Below are 25,210 nucleotides of genomic sequence, written 5' to 3'. Positions count from 1 at the left end.
ATTTATGAGGGATATTGGTATAAAACATTGTTAATTACATTAATTTTTTATGTCAGAAGGAAATCCTAAGAAAAAGAAAAATGATTTACAGGCCCATCTGTGTTTCAAACATTTCATTATCCATGAATAACAACGCTCTTCTATCCATCTTAAGCCATTATCATCTGTCTGCTGATGACATTCAAAATTCAGCAGCAATCTGTTGTGTTCTGGTGGGGAAAAAGCAGCAGGAACAGATCCAGTGAACACTTCCTCAGTTTAGGATTATTCATTTCTTGGAGCTTTACAACCAAACAGAAAGAATAGTATGTTTAAAAAGAAAAGAAGCAGCAGCAGCACGAGGCAGCGTTTACAGAGAGGGAGGAAAATGGATGAGAAAAATCCTGAAGTGTAGGTAAAGGTTTCAAGCTACCTAGGAAAGAAGAGAAGCTTAAAAAAAAAAAAAAAAAAATCATGAAGCCAAGAACTTACTCAAAGTATAAATAGAAAAAGAATCAATCCATGCATAGTAATCTTTAGGACAAATTAAATCTTGAAAAATAATAGCAAAACCATAATTCTTTGTATGTTGTTATCATCCAACAAGGACCAACTGGCATCCCTGTTTACCTGGACAGGGACACTGGTGATGATGGGATTCCTGAGATCTCCCTTCCTACCCCACTTCAATTAACCATCATATAGCACATGTCCCTGACTGGATAGCACAGCTCATCCAAGGAGCAAAGCATAATGCTAAAATGGCAGCAGTGGTCTTGTATCGAATGCACAGGAGATGTTACCCTGCAACGAAGGCTCCCAGCATAAAGCTCTTTCCTTCACTGTGATGATGGAGAATCACTTTTGTACCTGTATCTTTGGCAAAGAAGATCTAGTTCCTCCTCCTACCCTCTGCCAAGTATACTTACTGCACACACACACTCACGTGCACATGTGACGTTCTGCCTCAGAAAGAGGGGAAGTGGGCAAAAGGGCAGGAACAGAAGAAAAACCCACTTTAAGGAAAGAAAAAAGGTGCAAGTTTTTGCAGTTTAGTATTTTAGAAGGTGGGGGGTTGACTTGTAGTTCTGTATCAGTTTGCACCAGTTCAATTCCAAACATTCAGCATACCTTATTATGTTAATATCTTTTTCTTTCAAATTTGCAGTAGCTTTTACATGAGGTCAGTGGTAGATTTTTAAATGTCTTTAAGGGCCATAAACAAAGTCTTGATTCTTTCAGGTAACAATTTTGCATGTGAAACCATTCTAGGCTTCTGAAAATGGGACTACAGCCATTTCTTTACCACCTAGAGCTCAATACTATTTTTTAATTAAAATAACAATGCTTTGGGCTTCCCTGGTGGCGCAGTGGTTGAGAGTCCACCTGCTGATGCAGGGGACATGGGTTCGTGCCCCGGTCTGGGAAGATCCCACATGCCGCGGAGCGAATGGGCCCGTGAGCCATGGCCGCTGAGCCTGCGCGTCCGGAGCCTGTGCTCCGCAACGGGAGAGGCCACAACAGTGAGAGGCCCACGTACCGCCAAAAAAACAAAACAAAACAAAACAAAACAATGCTTTTCTAAAGACCTCTAAAATATACCTATAAAACAACTCTGATATTATTTATCACAGGGACCACCAAAATTCTATTCCCAAGACAGATCCTCCAAAATTTTCACAGTACAAAAAAAGTGTGACAATATTACAGGACACAGATGAATGCTATCTTCATTAAACAGCAAAAATTACAAAAATAGGACTACAAACAAATATAGTCGGCTCAGGTGCTGCTAAAAATCTTGATGGGATTTACCTGATTTTAAAATAATTACACATATTTTTTCTTTTACTTATTATATAATACTACAAGGACTGCCCAATTTTTAAAAAACACATGTAATCAAAAATGATAGAAATCTACAAGTTAGTTTTACTTAAGGTTTAATGTATTGTCAGGTCTAAAGTAATGTTCTTAGTACAAACCAGCAAAAATTATTCAGAGGGGATTCCTTTAAACAAGGCCTTTTCTGCTTGGGGAATCCACATTGGGGAAGTTCCAGGAGTACCCAAATGATTCAGCAGCCAAACAATCATTATATACCAACAAAATAATCTTATCTGCTTCTAAAAGAGGAAACCTCATAACAGGTCATTCAAATATAATTCTATGTACGTTTAAGATGAGAGTAAAGAAAGAGTTAGAAATTTCGGCCTTTTATTTAAATGGAAGGCAACACATTATATACCATAAATATGCTTTAAGCAGAAAATATCATACCTTGATTTTAAAGCTTTATATATTGACTGGTCTCTTGAGGCCACTAAAGATTTTGAAGTAAAAGGTGCATATAATTAAGCACAATTGACTCTACTTCCGGGAGCATCCCTGGTTAGATTTTAAAAATCCAAAGTCCCGGGCTTCCCTGGTGGCGCAGTGGTTGAGAGTCCGCCTGCCGATGCAGGGGACACGGGTTCGTGCCCCGGTCCGGGAAGATGCCACGTGCCCCAGAGCGGCTGGGCCGGTGAGCCATGGCCGCTGGGCCTGCGCGTCCAGAGCCTGTGCTCTGCAGCGGGAGGGGCCACAACAGTGAAAGGCCCGCGTAGCGCCAAAAAAAAAAAAAAAAAAAAAAAAAAAAAAAAATCCAAAGTCCCAACAACTTGGGCAGTGTTTAGTGGACAGGTTGCATCTTTCCTATTAAATGTCTTTCTTTCAGATAATCGTATCCTTTAAAAATCTAACTTGTTTGACTCAGCCATCCTTCCCTATGCTTTATATCTAAGGAAGACAAATTTTTTTTTTTAACTTTTTTTTTTTTTTTTTTTTTGCGGTACGCGGGCCTCACACTGTTGTGGCCTCTCCCATTGCGGAGCACAGGCTCCGGACGCGCAGGCTCATCGGCCATGGCTCACCGGCCCAGCCGCTCTGCGGCATGTGGTATCCTCCCGAACCGGGGCACGAACCCGCGTCCCCTGCATCGGCAGGCGGACTCTCAACCCCTGCGCCACCAGGGAAGCCCAGGAGGACTAATTTTTAAAGAAAACATGAAGTGTCTATTTTTGATAATCATTAGTTAGGTAGCACAAAGCTTTCCAATCAGACACCTTATAAGTACAAAATATTAGAAGAAAGGGCAAGGTCAACCTTTGTCCAAATGAACGAAGAAAAGATCTAATTTTTTTGCTATATGTTACTGTATTCAAATGTTACTTTCCCTTACTCTACCCACGAATCCTTCCAACTACCCTATCTATAAAACTAGAGTGGGGGCTTCCCTGGTGGCGCAGTGGTTGAGAGTCCACCTGCCGATGCAGGGGATGCAGGTTCATGCCCCGGTCCGGGAGTGGCTGGGCCCGTGGGCCATGGCCGCTGGGCCTGCACGTCTGGAGCTTGTGCTCTGCAACGGGAGAGGCCACAACAGTGAGAGGCCCGCGTACCGCAAAAAAAAACACAAAAAACTAGAGTGGTTGTCTAATTGTCTTATTTTTAAAAAACTAGCTCTAACTTAGATACAGCTGTCTCAGTTGACCTCCAGCGGTGATCCAGGACATGTCATCAACTGTGCAATGACATCAACTGTCTCACATCTGGTAACACTCACAACACAGATGGTGTCGGGAAAGCTATCGTCTTTCCCCTAGGATTAGTGGTGTTCCCATGTTACGGGCAAAAGAGAAATGAATGCAGACCCTAGAGACTCTGTCATTGATTTTAAAAATATTAAAATTACAGAAGATATGATTTACCTAGCTGATCAGATCCTTCCAGTAAGGTCAAAGAGGCAACTGAGTTACTGGCTCCATACTGGTTGGTTCAGTAATAAAAGTGATAAAAGTTCTTAACTCTGAGGCTCTGGAAATATAGATAGATAGATGGATGGATGGATAGATAGATAGATAATGCATATTGAATACTTATGTGTATGTCTGTCTTTATTCAGGCCAAACTATTCTTATACTCTGCACAAAGCCATCCAAAACCTACCCATATTGGGTGGAAAGCCACTCAAAATGTAGCTACCTGGAAACATCAACCTTGTTATCTTGCAAAGAGCTGTCTTTAAAGTCACTTTTTTAGGTTAAGGCTCATCTCCTAGAAGATCAGTTAAAATATAAATATTACCTGAGTTCTGTAAAAACGTAGCCCATTAATATCTGCTGAACATACTAGTACATATTATTTTTTCTCAAATTAGTTAGCTGTTATCTAAAGGAGAGAGAAAAATAGAGCCTGAAAGAATGGGATACAGGAGCCCTGGCCCACTAAAGGAGGCAGATGTGAGGGCATGAACCAGAAGCAACTTTCATAAATCCTGTGGATGTAATCTTGCCTCTGTTTGTGATGAAACTCCTGTGTTATGGGATAAGATGAGCACCCGTATGTCATCGGGGTTACTGGAGCTACCTAGAGCAGAGGAGAAGCATCGCTACTCTTGTCTCATTGCTGTTACAGTCTGGAAGGCAGAGACCACATGCTGTAGAATTGGATGGCAGTAAGAGAGAAGACGCGGGGTGCAGAAGAGTGAGACTTCCTTCCCTAATACAAAGCATTTAGGCAAGGGTGTTAGGAAAAAACACACAAGAGTATGTCTGTGGCACCTGGAGGTTGAAATGCTACCTCGAACTGCTATAACATATACCAATATTGCTAGGATAAACTCATTTTGATTAAAAGACTAATAGGCAAGTTCAGAAATAATGATTAGGAGTTTCTAGAGTATAGCCCTCAATAGCACATAAAAGTAAAAAGACCAGGTGAAGTAATTACAAGGAAAGAAGTCCACAGGTTGGCCAAAAAGAAAAAGGCAAGTTTCAAGATAGGTAGTATTTAGTTGAATACAATAATTGTAATTGTAGCTATTATGTTTATAGTAGTACCAGGCACCAAGTGCTTCATCTGTATAAATTCATTAAATCCTCAAACAACCCTATGAGGTAGGTTCTAGTAACATCACCAGCCACATTTTTTGAATGAAAAAGTAGACTCAGAGAGGTGAAGTAACCAGCTTGAGGCCACCCAGCAAGTAACTGGCAGAGATAGGATTTAAATCCAAGCAGCCTGGCACCAGAGCCCCTGCTCTTAGCCCTGCTATCTCGGCAGACATTCCTGATGGGCCATGAAAAAACAGGGAGAGGAAGTGAATATAGAAAGAAAAGAAGGAAAGGATTATCCAAAGCATATATAAAGAGAAGCAGAAACAAAATGTATGAGCGAATAACGAAGTAAATCACCCTCTCCACCAGCCGAAAGTATTTTTCGTTTTCTTTTTTTTTATCAAAGGTTGAAAAATACTGAATCAAAAAGCTATGAAATTGTTTCACCGAAGTACCAATAAAGCACCAGCCCACATAAGTGACTATTTTCTACTGTACTGGTATTTACTAATTATGCTATACTGCTGTCTCTGATGACAAAATGCCACCGATATTGTCGGTACAGCTAATGAAGTCTCTATTCATAATTTGAAGTCCTAGAATAAGTTTTTGGTTTCATGAAGACTTAAGCTCTCAATTGAAAGTCAATTTTATTGTGGGAATGCCCACTGTTCAAGGTACATAGAGATGATGACATAACTTAAATTTCTATCATCCCGATTAATAGTCTTCTCTTACCTTCTCAACAAAACTGAATACATCATCTGCATGGGATGTTAAGATTTGTACCCAGTGCTTCATTCAGGAAAGAAGCTGGCCCTTTGGGGTACCAAAAGGCTATCAGAATGTATCGATTTCATAAGCACCACCGATGAGGTTAGCGTAGTAATGGTGAGTAGCAATGAGGGGCAACAGAATACAGTTCTGATGAGCCATACCTAGCTCCTTCTGTATGCTGTCAGGGACTCCTGTAATAGTCTTTCTCCTTTTGACTTTCTTCGGTCGTCTTACCAGAGTGTCTGTGTAAATTAGAGACCGCCGAAGGCTGGCCTGGCGATCGAAATTCTCCCCTAATGTAGAGCAGTAGAACAAGCAAAGCAAGGTTATTTTCAAGCAAGGCGACACCATGCACTTTCTTCCAGAAGCTTGTTGTAAAATGATAAGAAGGTATTAATAATGATGTTAGCCAGTCATACGATGATGAATGAATGCTGAAGGGCAAAAAAGGAAGGCAAGCACATTAGCACCATAAGGCTATTTTCCAACTTCCACGTGTGTGTCCTTCCGAAGGAAGCACCTTGAGCTCATTCGCAAATGAGCTGGAGTGGCAAGTACAAACTGGTGACTAACACACTGGAAAAGTGATTTTGTGTTCTTTAAAAAACGTATCATTTTGGAAGTACTTTACAAAGGTCTTCTGGTCACTGAAATCACGCTTAACGTCAGTGTGTACGCAGTGCCAGCGATGAATACCTTTGACTCATCTGGTCCTCTCCAGAGACCAATGTAATGTCTTGTCCTATGTGATGAAACAAATCAAGAATTTTGGATGAAGAGCTTTTTCTTCCATCAAGGAGGCTGATAATTTGGATAGACTGTGGTAATTGCTATGGTGTGAGATACAATGATAATGGAAAAGAAAAAGCCTTATAATGATAAAGTACTTTTATCACAATGAGACCCAGAAGCACTGATGTTGTTAAAGCTGAACTGCTTCTTGCCGTTTCTTAATCACTTTTTAAAGCTGATCTAAACTCATTTCAGTTATGTTGAAACCAAACCCAGAATGCCACATCCACAGGACTCTTTTTCTTTCTAGCGTGTAAGCTGTGTGATTAACACATCATGGGAAACCATAAAATAGTAACGTATCAGTTATTGATTGGTCTGCTTTAAATTTATCAGTTTAATTAAAGAAAGTTTTATAGTATTGACCTTGTTAAATGGTTCTTCTCAAAGAGATTAAAAAAAATACATACACAAAATACATACTTTTATGTTTTAAGAAAAGTATAAAAATTATTCAGTCTTTTTAGCAATATTGACGCACATTCAAAGTGGGTATGGTGTAAACAATGTATCTTCTATTTTAATGGGAATAAATTGTGAATAGAACCAATAAGGTTCTAGTCAAAACAGAGGATAAAAGATCTGAATGATCAAAACACATTTCACCTACAAAGCAACAAACTTAGATAAGCGCTTGCAAACTTGAAAATGCTCACACTTCTGTTCCTAATGGAGAAAACCAGAAATGACTTAGAGAAGACCCTGAAACGCTGGAAGGTACCATCACTGTGATAAATGGGTCACTATGTACAATAGCATACATGGCGCTTGTAAGGGACAAGTCAGGAGTTCACTGGTCCACTAGTTCCCTGAAGCAGAGGAAAAACATTTTCTTGGATCAAGCCATTAAGAATGGACAGAACATTAACAGACAGCTGCATTTAGTCTCCAGTTTTGCTTCCTAAACTAAAACAAAGATAAACCACCCAAGCTCCAAAGAAATTAAGAAACAAATCATGAAGATGAACATCTAAGACATACACCATTACTGGCGCCGACACTCCATCTTGAATCGTGACCTAAAAGGACTGTCTCCCCCACTGGATTATACATTTCTGGAGGGTAGGGTGCGTAATCATGTACTATAGCATCGCCTGTGGCATTCAGCTCAATGCCTGATACAAAGCAATTATTCAGTAAATATCTACTGAATTGAGAGGAATTTAATTATTCCCTTTCATTGAAAAATGGCATTAGTTGGTCATGGTTACTCCTTAGAAATCAATTTAGCTAGCTCGAACATCAGTACAAAGGCAGTTTGTAAGAAGTGCTTAAGTATGTTTACCCACTCTATTTATCTTCCAGGTGGAAGAGTTGTTATCCCACATGGCCGACTATGGGACATACTCATATGTACATTTTATTTTAAACATTTTTTTCTCAACTCTTAGAACATGACGAGTCCCACAGGACTATGACTAAAGGGATTAAACTGATTTTCAAGCCAGCAGATCACTGTGCTAATGTTCTACCTCTATGCCTGGCGAGCATCTCTCTGGATTTGAAATAATGTATTTATTGGCATTCTTCCCTCTGCTGAACTGTACTGCAAACCAAATAGAAGGTCAATGTTCATCCAAAAAAATGAACACATGACAATGCCCTACAGGAAGCTACATTTTTATTTCAAAAGTCTTCTAGGGCTTTAGAAATATATCGTTTAAAGAGCAGGAAGTTGTATAACCTATGTCAATTCAACCACTAAAAGTAAACATTTTAAATTTAATGCTTATTTATACCAGAATATTAGAAAAATTACTTCTTTATGAAATGTGTGTGTATATGTGAACACACGGATCTAGAAAATGGATCAATAAATACATAATTAGGTATTTGCTTTCTACATTTCCAAAAACGTTAACCACTCAGAATTAAACTGCATTTTTTCCTAACTCATAATGCTCATTGGTTTACTGTCATTCACCTTTCCTGTGTGGCATTTTCAAGCCCTCCTTTTAAACTCTATGTAATTCATATCCACTTAGTCGTCACACAGGAGAGAATTAAGTTCAAAGAGACTGACAGTGTCTGCTGTTGTGACAATGTATTTCACTGCAAATTATTCTTTATTCCTAAAACTCTAGTTACTCTGTTTTAAATTTCCTAATTTCACGATAATGCATTTTACCCTAATTCCATTAAGGACTGTCACATTTCATAGCACAATCTTATCTTATAATATTATTTCTGAGGCATTTAATCATATATAATGTAATTACATTTCTGCTGCATTTAATCAATCAAATAATGTAATGCATTATCTTGTAGAAAATATGCACCATGTATTTCATTGAGCAATAAACATTGTACTTTGTTCTGAAACGTAACTACGTATAAAAATATCTTTAAAATATATGATCTAGGGCTTCCCTGGTGGCGCGGTGGTTGAGAGTCAGCCTGCCGATGCAGGGGACGCGGGTTCGTGCCCCGGTCCGGGGGGATCCCGCGTGCCGCGGAGTGGCTGGGCCCGTGAGCCATGGCCGCTGGGCCTGTGCGTCCGGAGCCTGTGCTCCGCAACGGGAGGGGCCACAGCAGTGAGAGGCCCGCGTACCGCAAAAAAAATAAAATAAAAATAAAATATGATCTAGGTAAATGAGAATCACACTCAGAAAAATCAAAGTTATTTTTATAGAAAATGGAATGAAATGCCATGCTATTCCTTTAAGGCTTAAGTATAGCAAATATGGAAAAATGCACATGGAATTTAAAATAATTCAGGTACTTATTTATTAAATTTCTCCGGAATTCCAAATAGAGTTTTAAATGTAATTTTTAAACATCCTGTAAGGTTTTAAAAAATTCATCAGTAACTATCAAAATGTTTTCAGTTCCTTACAGAATGTTTTCAGTCCCTTACAGAATGTTTTTAGTCCCACCAATGCCATGGCAAAAAGCTTTCTAAGTAGTCAAGAGCAGTTGCCTCAGAAACACAGCAAGGGTGCTATGGGTTTTCATCCTAATTTTTTATGAAAACTTATCCTTATTGGTCACCTGATTTTTTTTAGGTTCTGGCCCTATAAGCCAGGCTTTGTATGGACTGATTATCAATATAATTATCAGTAAACTATTTCTCTTGAACACATAGTCTAATGGCTGAAGCTACTAACTCTTAACGTGTCTATTTTGCATTTTGTACACTCCCCAAACCACTGACCTAGCTTCTCTGCAGGCTATGGAAGTGATAAAGTACAAAAGTTTTGATATCTTTTAACAGTTCTTCTACATTTGTGAAATACTATCTTTGAACTTTATGTACCTTGTTGTCACTTTAATTATCATAGATGATATTTTTAAATTCAGAAGGAATGGATTTTTATTTGACGGTTATAGAATTCAAATTATGGAGCTCAAGATATAATTTTACCACCCTATTAAGTTTTTAAAAATATATATTTATAGTTATTATTAATTCACTTGATATTTTTATTTCAAGTAATTTTTCTCATTTTCTACTTGAGAAAACAAGAAGGTAAGCAAATCATTCAGAAATATCACTAAAGTGTTATATCTTCACTTCTAAAAATCAGTTAAAATAGCCCTTAAGAAGGTAAACCTAATTTTTTCTTACCCAAGATCACATTTGGAAGATATTCCCATATGGCCAAAATATTTTTAGAAGGCAAATCAATTAAAAGAAACACTTCAGCTGAATGGCTGGACCACTGAGTTCTTTGACATCAACCTTTGATGACATAGAGTCTTCTAATCTAAAAGCAATATATATTTGACATGCACACACATATATATGTTTTAGTATTCCCTTCATTAAACAAAGAGCAGGAAGTCAGACTACAGCTATTTACCTGTGATGTATAAATGACATGCTAAGAGCATATAACAAACAAAGAGCCATAGTCATTCTCCCAGAACATTTGGAACCTGCCTGCAGAGCAAAGCATACCAGTTATGTTAATAGGAACTACATCAGCCTGGACTGTTTGGGCCTGCTGTCGCATCTTCTCTTCCGGTGTTGGCAAGGGAAGTGATTTGGTCCAGTTGGTTTGAGTATTGAAGTCAGAGAAGTCACTTGAGGTTGGCGTTTTAGGTCTCCTGGTAGAAAGTCTTTCCTCTTCCGACGAAGAGATAGAACACTGCAGGGGAAAAAAGTGAGAGGAAGCCATAGTATGTGTAAATGCTGGCAGAAACATTTAAAAATACATTTCTTTAAAAAAATTTTTTTAACTGATTTGAAGCAAGCCATAAAGAAAAAAATTGGTCACATTTAGGGACAGAAGTAACGGTTTGCAAGAGAAGTGTTCATCACTTTGAGTATGACCCATAATATATATGATTTGCAGAGGCCTTAGTCTCTAAGCCATGAGGTTTTGCTGACCCACAAAATTTTTTAAGCCTCAATCTCATTTCCTTTAGGCTCTGACCTCAAAGAACAGTTTGAAAATGATAGAGCTTTTGTTGCTCAACTATCTGTGCTCTTCGGAAACCATTTATATGGGGAAAAAAAAAATCAGTGTGAAATTGTTAAATTATAAGAAGCTGACTGAAGCTCTGCTTGGAGTCTTATCAAATCCCGTGAAAACATTTCTAGCAGTGTCTGTTTTTATACAGATTAACATGCTAACTGGGGAGCCCTCGTCAATACCCTTCTTCCTGTAACATCTTAAAAAGTGTAAGCAAGAAAGTTGTTTTGGCAAGCATTTTATGATGAACTTCACCATGGCTCCAGCAGCTGGTTCTATGACAAGAAAACACCAAGAACTCAAAAGAAATGTGACGGTCTCAGGAACAGCAGCAACAATAACAAAAAAGGGTAATTGACTTTTGTTGGGAAATGGCAGGTTATAATCATAATAAATGCTTAAGGACTGCTCTTCAAGTCAAAAGCATTTAAACTGACTACCACCTAAGGCAGTTAAGACGGGTTTTCCTTAAAAATGAGAAGTCAATAAACCTTCCCAAGGGACTTCCTAGAATACTAGCACCCAGGTCAATTCAGCACCCCTCAACCACACAGCCCCCCAAAAGGGTAACTGCTATCCTGACTCCTAACACCCCAGCTTCATTTGCCTGTAATTGAATTTTCTCTAAGGGAAATTATATTGTATTTTCTGTTTCGTGACTTATTTCTTTCATTTAACGTTATGTTTGTGAAGGTTTTTCTATCTTTAAAAAGCACGTGTTGGGCTTCCCTGGTGGCGCAGTGGTTGAGAGTCTGCCTGCTGATGCAGGGGACACGGGTTCGTGCCCCGGTCCGGGAGGATCCCACATGCCCCGGAGCGGCTGGGCCCGTGAGCCATGGCCGCTGAGCCTGCGCGTCCGGAGCCTGTGCTCCTCAACGGGAGAGGCCACAACAGTGAGAGGCCCGCGTACCACAAAAAAAAAAGCATGTGTTGATGCATTTCTGGATTTAACGCAAGTTTCCAAGAGGACATCAGTAAGACATCTACAGAAATGCATTAGTTAGATATCTCAAACAAAAGAACACTGCCACCTCTGTTTACTGCTATTGAATTAACCCTCCTGCAAAATATCTGTATTTATCCTACAACTACTAGCACTCCACAAATCTGAAAAAGACTACACAAGGGCTAATGAAAATGGGATGGTGCGGGGTTAGGGCTCTAGGCTAAGAATCCAAAGCCTCAGGTCACTCACTTTACAGTTAATTGATCTTGAAGCTGTTCCTGAACACTGAAGTTTACTTGGCTGTAAAAAAGGGCTATCCTCCCTCCCTTCCACACGCCACTACAGGGATTCGTGAACCTAGTGACATGAGAGCTGTGGGAAAGGCATCGTGGAAATAAAAATATAAATCATAGGAACAGACATCTCGATATTTGAGACTTTATATTATTAGTGTATAAAATGATAACCTAGCTTCTTTGCCACCTAAGGAAAACGTGAAATGTGTGTAATTAAATTGACAATATACTCAATTTATAATGAGCATATGTTACTGACATCCTATGATGATACTAAATTGCACCATATCTATTCATATTTGACCCAACACTGGTTAAAATGATCACAACTCCTACAGATCCTTGAGAGGCAATCAAAGGGAGTTTTGAATCGGCAGCAGCAGCTAAGCCATGCCGATGTAAATCAATTATTTCTATCCTTTTTGCAGTTGTGACACTCGCGTTGGGTTTGATTTATAATACTCATGATCTACCCTTATGTTGCAGATACACAAATTAAAATTAATTTTATTTGAGAATTTCATGCAGTTTGTGTAAAGGTCACATGTCTGAAGTTGAATCTCAGTTTAGTAAATTAGGTTACTCTGATTTTCTGATATCTATACACAGAAATAATTTTTCAGGCAACTTTGAAATATAGCACAAATTTTAAAGGCCATAAGAAACAAATCCTAATCAAAAAGGTCTGAAAGAAAAGTAAAGCTTCAGCTTGATGGAGAATAAATAGCATGGTGACACCCTACCGAGAGGGCTCCCTTTTCCGTGTGACGTCTGCCGAGGGAGGTGGAGAAGCACTGTTCTGTGGTCTGTATTTGGCTCAATGGGGCTCATCAGCCTTAGTAACCTACCTTTCTTTCAGTTGACTGAGAGTGTCAGAATTGAAAACTGTCACAGTGCAATAGTACTTCAGTTTAGCCTCGTTGCCATGGGATGATGAGCAGGGACCGCTCCAGTATGACAAGTGACAAAGATCATTTTTTGTTTTTTTTTGGCGGTACGCGGGCCTCTCACTGCTGTGGCCTCTCCAGTTGCGGAGCACAGGCTCCGGACGCGCAGGCTCAGCGGCCATGGCTCACGGGCCCAGCCACTCCGCGGCACGAACCCGTGTCCCTTGCATCGGCAGGCGGACTGTCAACCACTGCGCCACCAGGGAAGCCCTGAGATCATCTATTTTATAAAGTGCTCCCTTCCTTTGCAAGAAAACTTCCGAGACATGCAGGTCACAGATAAAGTTATATGCAAATGAGACTGTTATACAGTGCCACAATCTACTACAGAGAAATAAAAAACCAGGATGGTACAACTTCCAGAATGATCTGACTCCCATCCTTCTCAGCATTTATAAATGCAGCAGGGGAACAGGAGAAACCTCAATCATCTCAATGGCCGAACACATCACAATCACTCCATTAAGATGGATACTGTAATGCTCTGCTCTGGATTATTACCTTAGCCTCTTAACTGGTCTCCATGCTCTGACCTTGTTGGCCACCCTCCCCTTCTCCCCACCGCCCCTTTAATAGTCTACTGCTCAACACAGAAGCCAGAGGGATCCTTTTAAAATATGTCAGATCCATATATACACTACCAAACGTAAGGCAGACAGCTAGTGGGAAGCAGCCGCATAGCACAGGGAGATCAGCTCGGTGCTTTGTGACCACGTAGAGGGGTGGGATAGGGAGGGTGGGAGGGAGGGAGACGCAAGAGGGAGGGGATATGGGGATATATGTATACACATAACTGATTCACTGTGTTCTACAGCAGCAACTAACACAACAATGTAAAGCAATTATACTCCAAAAAAGATGTTTAAAATAAATAAATAAATAAAATATGTCAGATCATGGCTGCTCCTGAGTATCCTTACTATAACCTACAAGACCCAACATGACCTATGAACTGGCCCACTGCTACCTCTGACCTCATCTTCTACTATTCTATCCCTTATTTATTCTACTCCAGCCTCACCATCCTCCATCCAGTTCCTTGTACAAACCAAGCACTCTCTTGCCTCAGGGCCTTCGCACTTGCTCTTCCCTTAGACATCCTCACAGATAGCACCTTCTTATTCTTCAGGTGCTTAGTCAAGAGTCCCCTTCTTGTTGAGGTCTTACCTGTCCACTTACCTAAAATTTCAACTCCTCCCCAATATTTTATATCCCCCTTCTCAGCTTTCTTTTTTCTCTGCAGTACATATCACCAGTATGCATATATTTTAGTTATTCACCTTGTTTGTCTCTCCCATGAGAATGTAAGTTTCAGAAGGCTTTAAATCAGAATTGCATAGAGAGCTATTTCACAATTTTAGCTAAAAAAGGGGGTCACCATTTAGTAACTGATTGTTCAATGCCTTGCCCTGGGTTACAGGCTTTATAGGAATTGGTACCTCATTTAATCTTCACAGCATTAGCCTTGTTTTGTAAATAAGGAAATGGAGTAAAGCAACTTCACTTTTGGGAACTTCACAAGTGGGCAACTGGGACTAGAACCCACGTGTGCCCTCAGAGCTTCTGCTGTCAAACAGTGTAAAATAACAACTTGGCAATATTTGCAATAAATTACTAGGTTTTCTATGTAAAATTAAAATCTCCGGACTTCCCCGGTGGCACAGTGGTTAAGAATCTGCCTGCCAATGCAGGAGCCATGGGTTCAATCCCTGGTCTGGGAAGATCCCACATGCCGGGGAGCAACTAAGCCTGTGCACCACAACTACTGAAGCCTGTGCGCTCTAGGGCCCACAAGCCACAACTACTGAGCCCGCGTGCGGCAACTATTGAAGCCGGCGTGCCTACAGCCCATGCTCCACAACAAGAGAAGCCACCGCAACGAGAAGCCCGCGCACCGCAATGAAGAGTAGCCCCCAGTTGCTGCAACTAGAGAAAGCCCGTGCGCAGCAACGAAGACCCAACACAGCCAAAAATAAATAAAATAAAAATAAAATCTCCATTTATATCTCTGAATAAGAACAAAACCTTTAAAAAAGCTAGAGTAAAGTCAACAGTGTGGTGTAGCAGGTGGAACACTACACTCTGGAGTAAAAAACAGTATCATCATGCTGGCTCTGTCATTTACCAGCTGTATGTTTTGAGCAACTCAAGCTCCCTGTGTTGAGAACAGAATAACTTAAATAGCGTCACCATGCTTCATGTTAAGGGATCCCTCGGTACAGGGTAAATTATTTTTTTAAATATTGAGTTTAAAGTGGTCTTGCTTTCAGAACTTAAATGCAGTTTTAAAAACTGTAAATTGATCAGTAATGTTCATTAACACCCCATATCCTTATCCTGGAAGGAATGGACAGTCACAAATGAAACATAAGAAACCTCGATTTCTTGTGTCAAATTGCTTAATTCACAAAGGGAGATCACCTGCCATACCAGCAGTTGTTTTGTGAATTTTGGATGCTGTTAAGTCCTGCATTTCAGAGACTATTAGGTCCTGTCTGGAAATCAGACAAGCTCCCACCAGATGGATGGTGGGGCCTGAAACATGGTCTCTTTGGCAGACGGCCAAGTTACCAAAAAGTGGGCTTAACTATGAAACACATGTGCCCACCCAGGGTTTTTTTTTTTTTTTTTTTTTTAAATCTGCTATGCTTTTAAAAATTAGAAAACCTGGGCTTCCCTGGTGGCACAGTGGTTGGGAGTCTGCCTGCTAATGCAGGGGACACCAGTTCAAGCCCTGGTCTGGGAGGATCCCACATGCCACGGAGCGACTAGGCCCGTGAGCCACAACTACTGAGCCTGCACGTCTGGAGCCTGCGCTCCGCAACAAGAGAGGCCGCCATAGTGAGAGGCCTGCGCACCGCGATGAAGAGTGGCCCCCGCTTGCCACAACTAGAGAAAGCCCTTGCACAGAAACGAAGACCCAACACAGCAAAAATAAGTAAATAAATTTTAAAAAATTAGAAAACCTAATTATAGCCAGAGTTAAAGTTAGCATTCATTTAGCAATTATTACATAAAAATAGATACAGAACAGATGAAACTATATAGAGCAGCATTTAAGAGGAAAACCACATACATTCCGGTCCTTTTTACAGGACACTTACTTAGTCGATGGTGTTTTTCTCTCCAGAATTAAATCTTTCTTGGGTCAACTCTTTCTTTTGAAAGATTCTAGACAGTTTTATAAGGTGCCAAAATGTCTGGAGTCTTTTTTGGCTACATGCTTCTTCCACCGTCAATACACTGAGACACAAGACATCCTGACTTCATTCTCTTCTCTCCTTATTCTTCCCCCGGGCCCCCTGGGCCCTGGACCCAACAACAAAAACCAAGGGTAGTGGTTTGGGGGGATCCACACAGAAGCACAGTTCATGGCCCATCCAGCAGCTCCACGATGGCCAGGAGGTGGTTTCCACATTCACATTATTAAATAATTTCAATTGTTCCTTCTCTCCTACTCAGTATATTACCACAAACCTAGCCTCTTTATCATGGGCTCTAAACTTTCTTACCCTGTACTGAATTAAAATATTTTGGATTTAAACGATCACATATTAAGTGAACCTAAATGTTCAAAGTGATAATGTAATTTCCTACTTTTAATGACCTTTTATTATAATAAATCATATATACAAAATAACATGAATTTTTAAGACCCTACTACCCAACTCATGACTTAAAATAGTACCAAAAAATTGCATCCACCCCAAACTTTTCCCTGCTTCCCCCAAGGTAACCATTCTCCTGAATTCTATGTTATTTATCATTCCCTAAATTGTTGTTATGTGTGTGCATAAATATGTCTAAATTACATATTTAGACTTGCTTGACTTTATAAAAATGGTACCATTCTCTTTGTAGTGTTATTTACTTACCATTGTTTCGAAGACATATCCACGTTGTTGTGTGAGCTACAGTTAATCCATTTCACTGAAGCCTACATTCCATTCTAATACATTTATTTATCCACTCTTTTACTGATGGATGATGGGTTGAAAAAGATGTTCTTCCTATTATCTCAACAATTCAAAACTCCCCTAAGAGAGTAGTTAGCAGGAAAGAGCTGCAGCTAAGCCTCAATTCCGCATACACTCATTGTTTGAGGGAAAAACAGGGGCTGTGGAGTCACAGATTAGGGTTTTAATCCTAGTTCACTTTTGGGGGGTGAAGGGTGTGTTCACTATCTTGATCGTGGTGATGGTCTCCTGTATGTATCAATATGTCAAAACTTATTAAATTGTATACTTTAAAGACGTGTAGTTTACTTTATGTAAATTATACCACATAATGCTCTTTTTAAAAAGAGAGAGAGAACTCTGTTTCAGGGTTTAAAAGCTATGTGATCTTAAGCAAGTGGTGTAATCCCTCCAAGATGCATCTGTGACATGCGCACAATGCAGGCTACCCTGCATGGCTGCCGTAAGTATTAAGTAGACTCACACACAGCACCAAGCCCAGCCTCTGAGCTTTTCTTTGTGCCAGGTGCTTGGCTCCATACTGGGAATAAGAGATCAACACAATGAGAACGCTGTGTGTCTGTCCCCCTGTCCTGCCCCAGTCTAGAATGGAGGGCAGATATGAATACAGCCCATTCCAATTTAATGGGATGTGTGTAGCAAGAGAAACCGGAACAAGTTATGAGAGACAGCCTCACTGTTTGAATGCATAAAGGCCTGGAAATGACAGACCCCAATGTTCCCACCCTGCCTGCAAAGGTGCAGAGTAACAAGGGCCACAGACTGCACAGCAGTGAACACAAGGAGCCGGCAAAGACTCCCCTGTGCTTCCACTGTGTCCTCCTGAAACTACCCACCCAGAGAGACCCAGTGAGAAGTGACTGTATCTAGGATCGTCGTAAAGGTTTTCTAGATGGTAAGTTACCCTAGGCTAGGGGCCCTGTCTGTATACTGAGACCAAGCAGGACTTAAATGGTCTTTGAAAACAATAGCATGAATGAATGAACATCAGACAAGTCAAAAATAGAAGGAAAAATGACAACGGCAGGCATAATGTGAAGGCACTGGGTAATTTAGTAATCTTGCCCTTTTATTTCACCAATATGGTTCAATGAAAAGAAATGAAATGTAAGGTGAGAAGCCCTGGGTCATGTCCTCTGACTCATTCTGGCTATGTGATCTTCTTGGGAAAGTAATTTCATATATCTCAGTCTCAGTTTCCAGATGGTTACAATGATAGTAATAATTATTAAAGTACCTATTTCATGGGAGTGCTTGTGAAAATGAGATATAATTTTGAAAAAGTTCTAAAGCATTTTACTATCATTGTAAAGTTAGTACCAGTATAACCACTGGTAGTTCTACACGTAGATAACCTGTGAAGACACAATTAGAAATTTTTTAGTAATTGCTGAAACCTCTCAAATTCATTGCCTTAGGTAGGAAATTCTACGTGGGTAGAATAAAAGACTCAGAGTGACTGAAAGAGTGGCCAATTTTCATAAAAGCAGACAGTTTATAAGACACTAGTCATCATCATTTGAGCATATACTATGCACCAGGCACCATGCTTAAGGATCTTACAAACCTTAATTCACTTCAACCTCACAATCATCCTCAAGGTGGGTGAGGTAATCATGCAATATATTATCAGAACCAGAACACCTTTGAGAGTGAAAGGGGTGCTTTGAATCATCACACAGAACAGCAGCTGTAAACCAGACTGTCCTGAGCAAAACCAGAACATGTCGTTTATGACTCTTCACAGTTGAGGAAACTGAAGCTCACAGAGGGAAGCAATTTGCCAAGGCCACCAGCTTCGACAGGTGGAAAAGCTGCCCCGGACCGGTGCTCTGAAGCATCACTTTATACAAGCCTCCTCCATGTGCAGTCACAGAGTAAGGCTACTGTCCTTCTGTCGTCTTCTAAGTCCTCCTCCAATCTAAATATCTCTTATCAGTGAAGACTAAAACAGAACCTGAGATGCCAGTTCAAAGAAAAACAGAAACTAGAAAAGAAAGTTTCTGTTTCTCTCAATACCATTAGAGCCAACGATTTATTGCCACAATCCCAGTCTAATTTATCTGTTTGGGGGGGAATTTTATGCAAGAGATTGAATAATGACTGACATTCTTTCTTCTGAGACAATGGGGCCTCTATGAATGTTTCCTTGATTCAGTGAAGGTATTCATCAAACATAACCTCCAGCAATGGCAGTTGGAGAAATGCCTTCTCAAGGAAGTGTTCTGTCATCTATAACAGAATTTTCTTCAAATACCTGAATAACCTCTTTGGTAGTACCTGGTACACACTGAAAACTGAAAGAACAAAAAAATGTCAAGGCTAGGACAATACTAAAGCAATGCCTTACTCTTTGATTTCACGGTTGAATAAAAAGGTATTTTGTGAGATTTCTGAATCTCTTTGCAGACAGCATTTTTCATGCAGCATGTTTACTGTTTAATGATATACATAACATATATAGTTGGAAATATTTCAAGCAATTTCTCTTCTTGCTACACTACACCACTACTTTGAAAGATGTATGTGGATATCATTAGCAAAATACCTTTCACCACACCATAAACACAAGTCCTACTTGGGAAATGTTTTGCATTAGGATAATTATTCTGGAACGATTAGCCAGAATAAATAACCAAAACAGACGTCCCCTAAGTTTTCTCTTCTAATTTATGTCCTTAACTTTTGCCCTATTAGCAGCTCTCATTTTAGGAGAGTGCTTCTATCCTAAGCACACAATAGATGCTTAATTATTTCTTGAACGCAAGTTACGTGCTTTTCATCCTAATTTTGCTCTCAGACCATTTGTCCCTTAAGCATTTGTTAACTTACCTGTCCCTTCTTCTCTATAGTTCACTGCTCTCCTCACCATAGCCCCACCTCCACTGCCCACCTGGAAATACAAAGTGAAGGGTTTCCCCAGTAGAATTTTCCCTCTAAACAGTTGGGATCATGTTTAAAATGATCCCAACTGTTAGAATGACATTTAAGGACATGACTGTAGTTAGGGGTCTTGGTCTTAACGTGGAGACCATAAGATGTTAGCTTGGAGCCCCTCGTAACAGTTAATGGATTCCCACCTGATCTCAAACGCCAACTTCATCATATACTAAATCCCTAAAGATTTAGGTCTACTCCTGGACTTTACAGTCTGTTTTTAATATTCTGTCCTATTGGTCTGTATATCCAGATGCCACACTGGAGTGATTCTTGACTCTTTATGTCTTAATACCTGGTCAGGCCGGTTCTCCTTCCCCCACCACTGCTCTTCTGTTTTACAGCTTTCCCAGGTAGGAACCTTGGACTCAGTTTCTCCAGTCCTCGCCCTCCTCCTCCCAGCCCCTAAAATAACTCCAAACGAAAACAGAACAAAACTACTCAACTTTTTACAGTAAGTCCCCTACATATGAATCTTCAAGTTGCGAACTTTCAAAGATGCGAACCGTGTTCACACATCCAATCACTTAAGTCACATATCTGGCGTACACTGTCACATGCGTGCATCCCCCACAAGTGCTTATGCTTTTGTGTACTTTACTGTACAGTACTGTATAGAGTAGGGTAGTACAGTATCTTTATTTCAAGCCCAGGTTGTCCGGAAGCAAGCGTAAAAGCAGCGGTGATGTAGCCGGTACCATACTGTACTTTTCAAGGTACTATACTGTAATATTAAATAGGTTTTCTTTATTTTTTGTGTTTTTTTTTTAATACGTATTGTGTGAAAAGTATTGTAAACCTATTACAGTACAGTACTATATAGCTGATTGTGTTAGTTGGGTACCTAGGCTAACTTTGCTGGACTTACGAACACACCGGACTTACGAACATGCTCTCGGAACAGAACTCGTTAATATGTAGGGGACTTACTGTATTGGTATTGTGTTAATTTTTAAAATTAACTTGGGCAGAAGTACAGCTCCGATCTTAGAGAACAATTTTCCACTCACCACTTTCTAGATAAAGAAATGAATGCCTTGAAGGCCCAAGTGATACATCCAAAGAAATGCAGCAAGTGGCAGAGCTAACGCTCGAAATTTGTCTCCTTAACTCCTAGAATAACACCATCTCGTAACTTTAGCTTTTAACTTCCCCCTTCCTCACCATTCACAGCCACTCTCTGGATCTCGAGGTCCTTAGGACTTCTTGCCTGTTGCAGTAGTCTATAAATGTTCTTCTTACACACCTCACCCTCTCCCAACCCCTTCCCCATTTCGTGACTGCCCAAGTCAGAAGAATTTCTCTTTCGAATGCCACTATATGACAAACATTTATTGCATCATGTTAATACATGTAGAAGTTTTCATTCTGGTGAGTTCTCCCTACCTGAGAGCTCTAAGTTTCTTGAGGCAAGTACAGATATCTTATTAATCTTCGCATTTTGTAGTAGCAGGTAAATGCTATATACATTAAGAAACATTTATTCACTGGCTGCTGCTTCTTCCTGGAATGTCCTCCAAGATTTCTGCATGGCTCACTCTTTTAATCCCAATCACCTCTTTGCTCAGGAAGGCCTACCCCTTTAATTTAAAATTGCAACCTCTTGTTCTGTTTTATTTTACTCTACAGCACACGTCACTTAGTACAGCATCATTGCTTATTTATTCTCGGTGTCTCACCAGCAAATCAAAGCACCATCAAGTACGAGTATTTCTTTTGTTTGCTTCATTGTTACATCACCAGCACCTAGAAGAGTCGCTGGCACACAGAAGATGCTTAATAACTACTTTATAAAAAATGAATTATAATTCTGTGTTTAAAGTAGTGAAGGTGATGGATGTGTTAATCAACCCAATTGTGATGGTCGTCTCACAAAGCACATGTATGTCAAATCATCACACTTTAAATATATAAAAATGTATTTGTCAATTCTATTTCAATAAAGCTGAAAAAACGTAATCTAAACAAAACAAAATCCTCACCATGTAATTCATCTTCTGATTTTAATTTTTCTTACTCACACCAACAAGAGAAAAGTGAGTTTTTAAAATTATAGGCTAGATCAATTTTGAAATAGCTGCTTTTCCTATTATAATAAAAGACCTTCTTTGTATAGATCTTCCTCAACTTATGATGGGGTTTTGTCAGATAAGCCCACCATAAGTTGAAAACAAACGTCAAAATGTATATAATTCACTAACCTACCGAACATTGCAGCTTAGCCCAGCCTACCTTAAACACGCCCAGAACACTTAACATTAGCCTACAGTTAGGGCAAATCATCTAATGCAAAGCCTATTGTATAATAAAGTGTTTAATATCTCATGTAATTTATTGAATATTGTACGGCAATCAATACACTGATTATGTCCCTTTAATGAATTCCTTGGGTCCCGAACTTACCTTCTTTGGACTAATTTTAGACTTACAGAAAAGTTGTAAAGATAGTATGGAGAATTCCTTGTGTACCCTTCACCCAGTTTTCCCTAATATTGACATATTACATAATCATGGTACATTTGCCAAAACTAAGAAATTAACGTGGGATAATACTATTAACTAAAAAACAGACTTATTCTGATTTCACCAGTTTTTCCAACTTATGTCCTTTTTCTCTTCTGGGATCCAGTCCAGGATCCTCTGTTACATTTAGGAGCCTTACCTTTGGATCTGGTTCTTCATCCTCGTCTTGATAATCATCGCAGAATGGACTGGAGTTGGCTGCAAAGGTGGGTCCCTGGGAGTAGTACTGAGAACTTCGGTAGCCATCCTGCCGCAGCTTATCACATTCTGCAGGGGTACAGGCCGGGGAGGGGAGAAAGGGCTTTAAGAACCAGGATTAGTTTAATCCTCCTTACTTACCTTTCCTAGTAATATTTCTCTACGCATAACACAATTTCAAAATAATGACAATATTAATAATAAAAATTATGGTAAAAAGAACTACGAATTAGTAGAGCAGCGCCACACTCTACATGCCACGTTAATACACTTCAAAGGGATTACCTTTACACCTCACAACAGCCCTCTGAGTCAGCTTTAGGGTAATTAAATCACTTGTTGTGTAATGTTACACAAGTAAGCAGTGGACTCAGAATTTGAATCCAAGGTCTTACTTATCATAATTTTTTTCCAGTTTTATTGAAGCATAGTTGATTTACAATGTTGTGTTAATTTCTGCTATACAGCAAAGCGACTCAGTTATACACATACATATTCTTTTTCTTATTCTTTTCCATTATGGTTTATCACCAGGTACTGACTCTGGTTCCCTGTGCTATACAGTGGGACCTGGTTGTTTATCCATCCTATATATGATAGTTTGCATCTACTAATCTCAAATTCCAATCCTTCCCTCCCCCACTCCCCTCCCCCTTGGCAACCACAAGTCCGTTCTCTATGTCTGTGAGTCTGTTTCTGTTTCGTAGATATGTTCATTTGTGTGGTATTTTAGATTCCACATAGAAGTGATATGTGATGTTTGTCTTTCTCTGACTGACTTACTTCACTTACTATGATAATCTCTAGGTCCATCCATGTTGCTGCAAATGGCATTATTTCATTCTTTTTTATGGCTGAGTAATATTCTGTTGTATATACATACCACCTCTTCTTTAACCATTCAGCTGTCGATGGACATTTAGGTTGCTTTCATGTCTTGGTTATTATAAATTATGCTGCTATGAATATAGAGGTGCATGTATCCTTTTGAATTAGGGTTTTGTCTGGGTATGTGCCCAGGAGTGGGATTGCTGGATCATATGGCAACCCTATTTTTAGTTCTTTGAGGAACCTCCATACTGGTTTCCATACTTACTATAATTTTTGACATGAAACAATTGATTAAGTAATTCCACATCAAAAAACACAAGCAATTCTCATGCTAGTCTTGTTTTCTAGACTGATTAGCTGGCAGTGACAAGAGAAATCATGGATTATAATGCTCTCATTTTGTTTTTACTTCTCAATTTAACTTTGATGCTAAACAGCCTATAATCACTGTGCAGAATTTAGTCAGTACAAGCTGGCTGGCAGTCTGAGATGTCTTCCAGTCCACGGAGGAACGCCTGGCACCACTGAGTGGAAGGTAAGTAGCAGCCCTGGATCGCAGGGGGACTAGGACCACTGGCTGCTCAGAGATTAGAGATTCTCTTCAAGGAGCAACAAACCATTGCATTGATAACTCCCATTGGTGGGGGTGAGCACAGAAAGAAGAGTTCTAATGGCTTTTCAAAGCCCCAGGAGCTCTCCTATTACCCAGATACCTCAGAGGAGCATTTGCCTTGCAAAAGGATTCCCCACAGGGTTCCTTTAAATATCCAGCTTGGTAAAGGAAGGTGACATGTGTTTGGTTTTGGACAAGTTTCTTCTTTGCACAGCTTTACAAAACCATGCGCCTAATGGCACAGAACTAAAGTAGGGCATCTTCAGAGTTCCCTTCTAACACTAGGAGCTAAGCTTCTTCTTCAAAGAGGAGATTAATAGTTGCTTTAGTGGAGGGATAAAAATTCTGCAACTGGAGAATAAAAAAATCCTTACTCTCCTGTGCTATCTACCTCACAGTGGGAGTAGAGAACCAAACCAAAACTATAAATCAGATTTTTTAAAAGTCCCACGGAAATAGTCACGAGGCTCTTTTAGAATGCCAAACTAATTTAAAAATTAATAATTTAATGATATAATAATCATAAGAGAGCTAAACCCCACTACTTCAGTTACTTATGGGCTCAACAATGTGTGGGCTGGCAACCACTGTTAATACTGAGTAAAAGAGAAAATTAAAAAAAAAATTTCGGAAACTTCCAGAACACACTTTTAAAAATGAGGATTTACTAACCCTAACCCTTTTCAGTGAGAAATACTTTCACCATTTTCTCCAATATTTGACAATCTCTCTGCAAAAGTAGATAGTACAACCAGACTCTATGCTCTCGTTCTACAGCGATGTTACCTGGAGCATGACAGCTAGTTTTCAAACAGTGTTCTGTGCAGAGTTCTGGGATTCTGTAAATATTTGATTTTATTTTTTTATCTTAAAGCTAAGATAAAAAATAACAGCTCCATAGTTCTACATGTCATTAACTTGTATTGCTAAATTAACTTTTCTGTAGTCCTATAAAACTGAAGTCGCCTAAGGATTCAGGGTGAACCTTGTAAAACAAACCAATAAAACCTATTACCACTGGCAGCTACTTATCACGTAGTTCAGCGCTTTCCAACAGTTGCCAAACAAAACAAAATACAAAGTGAAGGCCAAGGGCCTCTTC

At 39.7% G+C, this 25,210-nt stretch overlaps 1 protein-coding gene across 5 annotated transcripts in view; it reads right to left on the bottom strand.

Moving 5' to 3' along the window:
* Nucleotides 1-25,210, bottom strand: part of NHSL1 (NHS like 1) — a 238,315-nt gene that overhangs the window by 11,609 nt on the left and 201,496 nt on the right. For 3 of the 5 annotated variants that reach the window (XM_082855970.1, XM_082855971.1, XM_082855972.1), the window contains exons 3-4: nt 22,606-22,733; nt 10,324-10,513 (exon numbers count right to left, since the gene is read on the bottom strand). In XM_082855970.1, the coding sequence (XP_082712096.1) occupies nt 10,324-10,513; nt 22,606-22,733 (318 nt within the window). Of the gene's footprint in view, nt 1-5,791; nt 5,924-10,323; nt 10,514-22,605; nt 22,734-25,210 lie in introns of all 5 variants that reach the window. The other 2 variants (XM_082855973.1, XM_082855974.1) reach the window with 1 other exon arrangement.

This window comes from Leucopleurus acutus, assembly GCF_964270905.1.
Source record: "Leucopleurus acutus genome assembly, chromosome: 15".
Lineage (NCBI taxonomy): Eukaryota > Metazoa > Chordata > Mammalia > Artiodactyla > Delphinidae > Leucopleurus > Leucopleurus acutus.
Note: the sequence above shows the minus strand (reverse complement) of the source record. Positions and strands in the feature narration are given on the sequence as shown.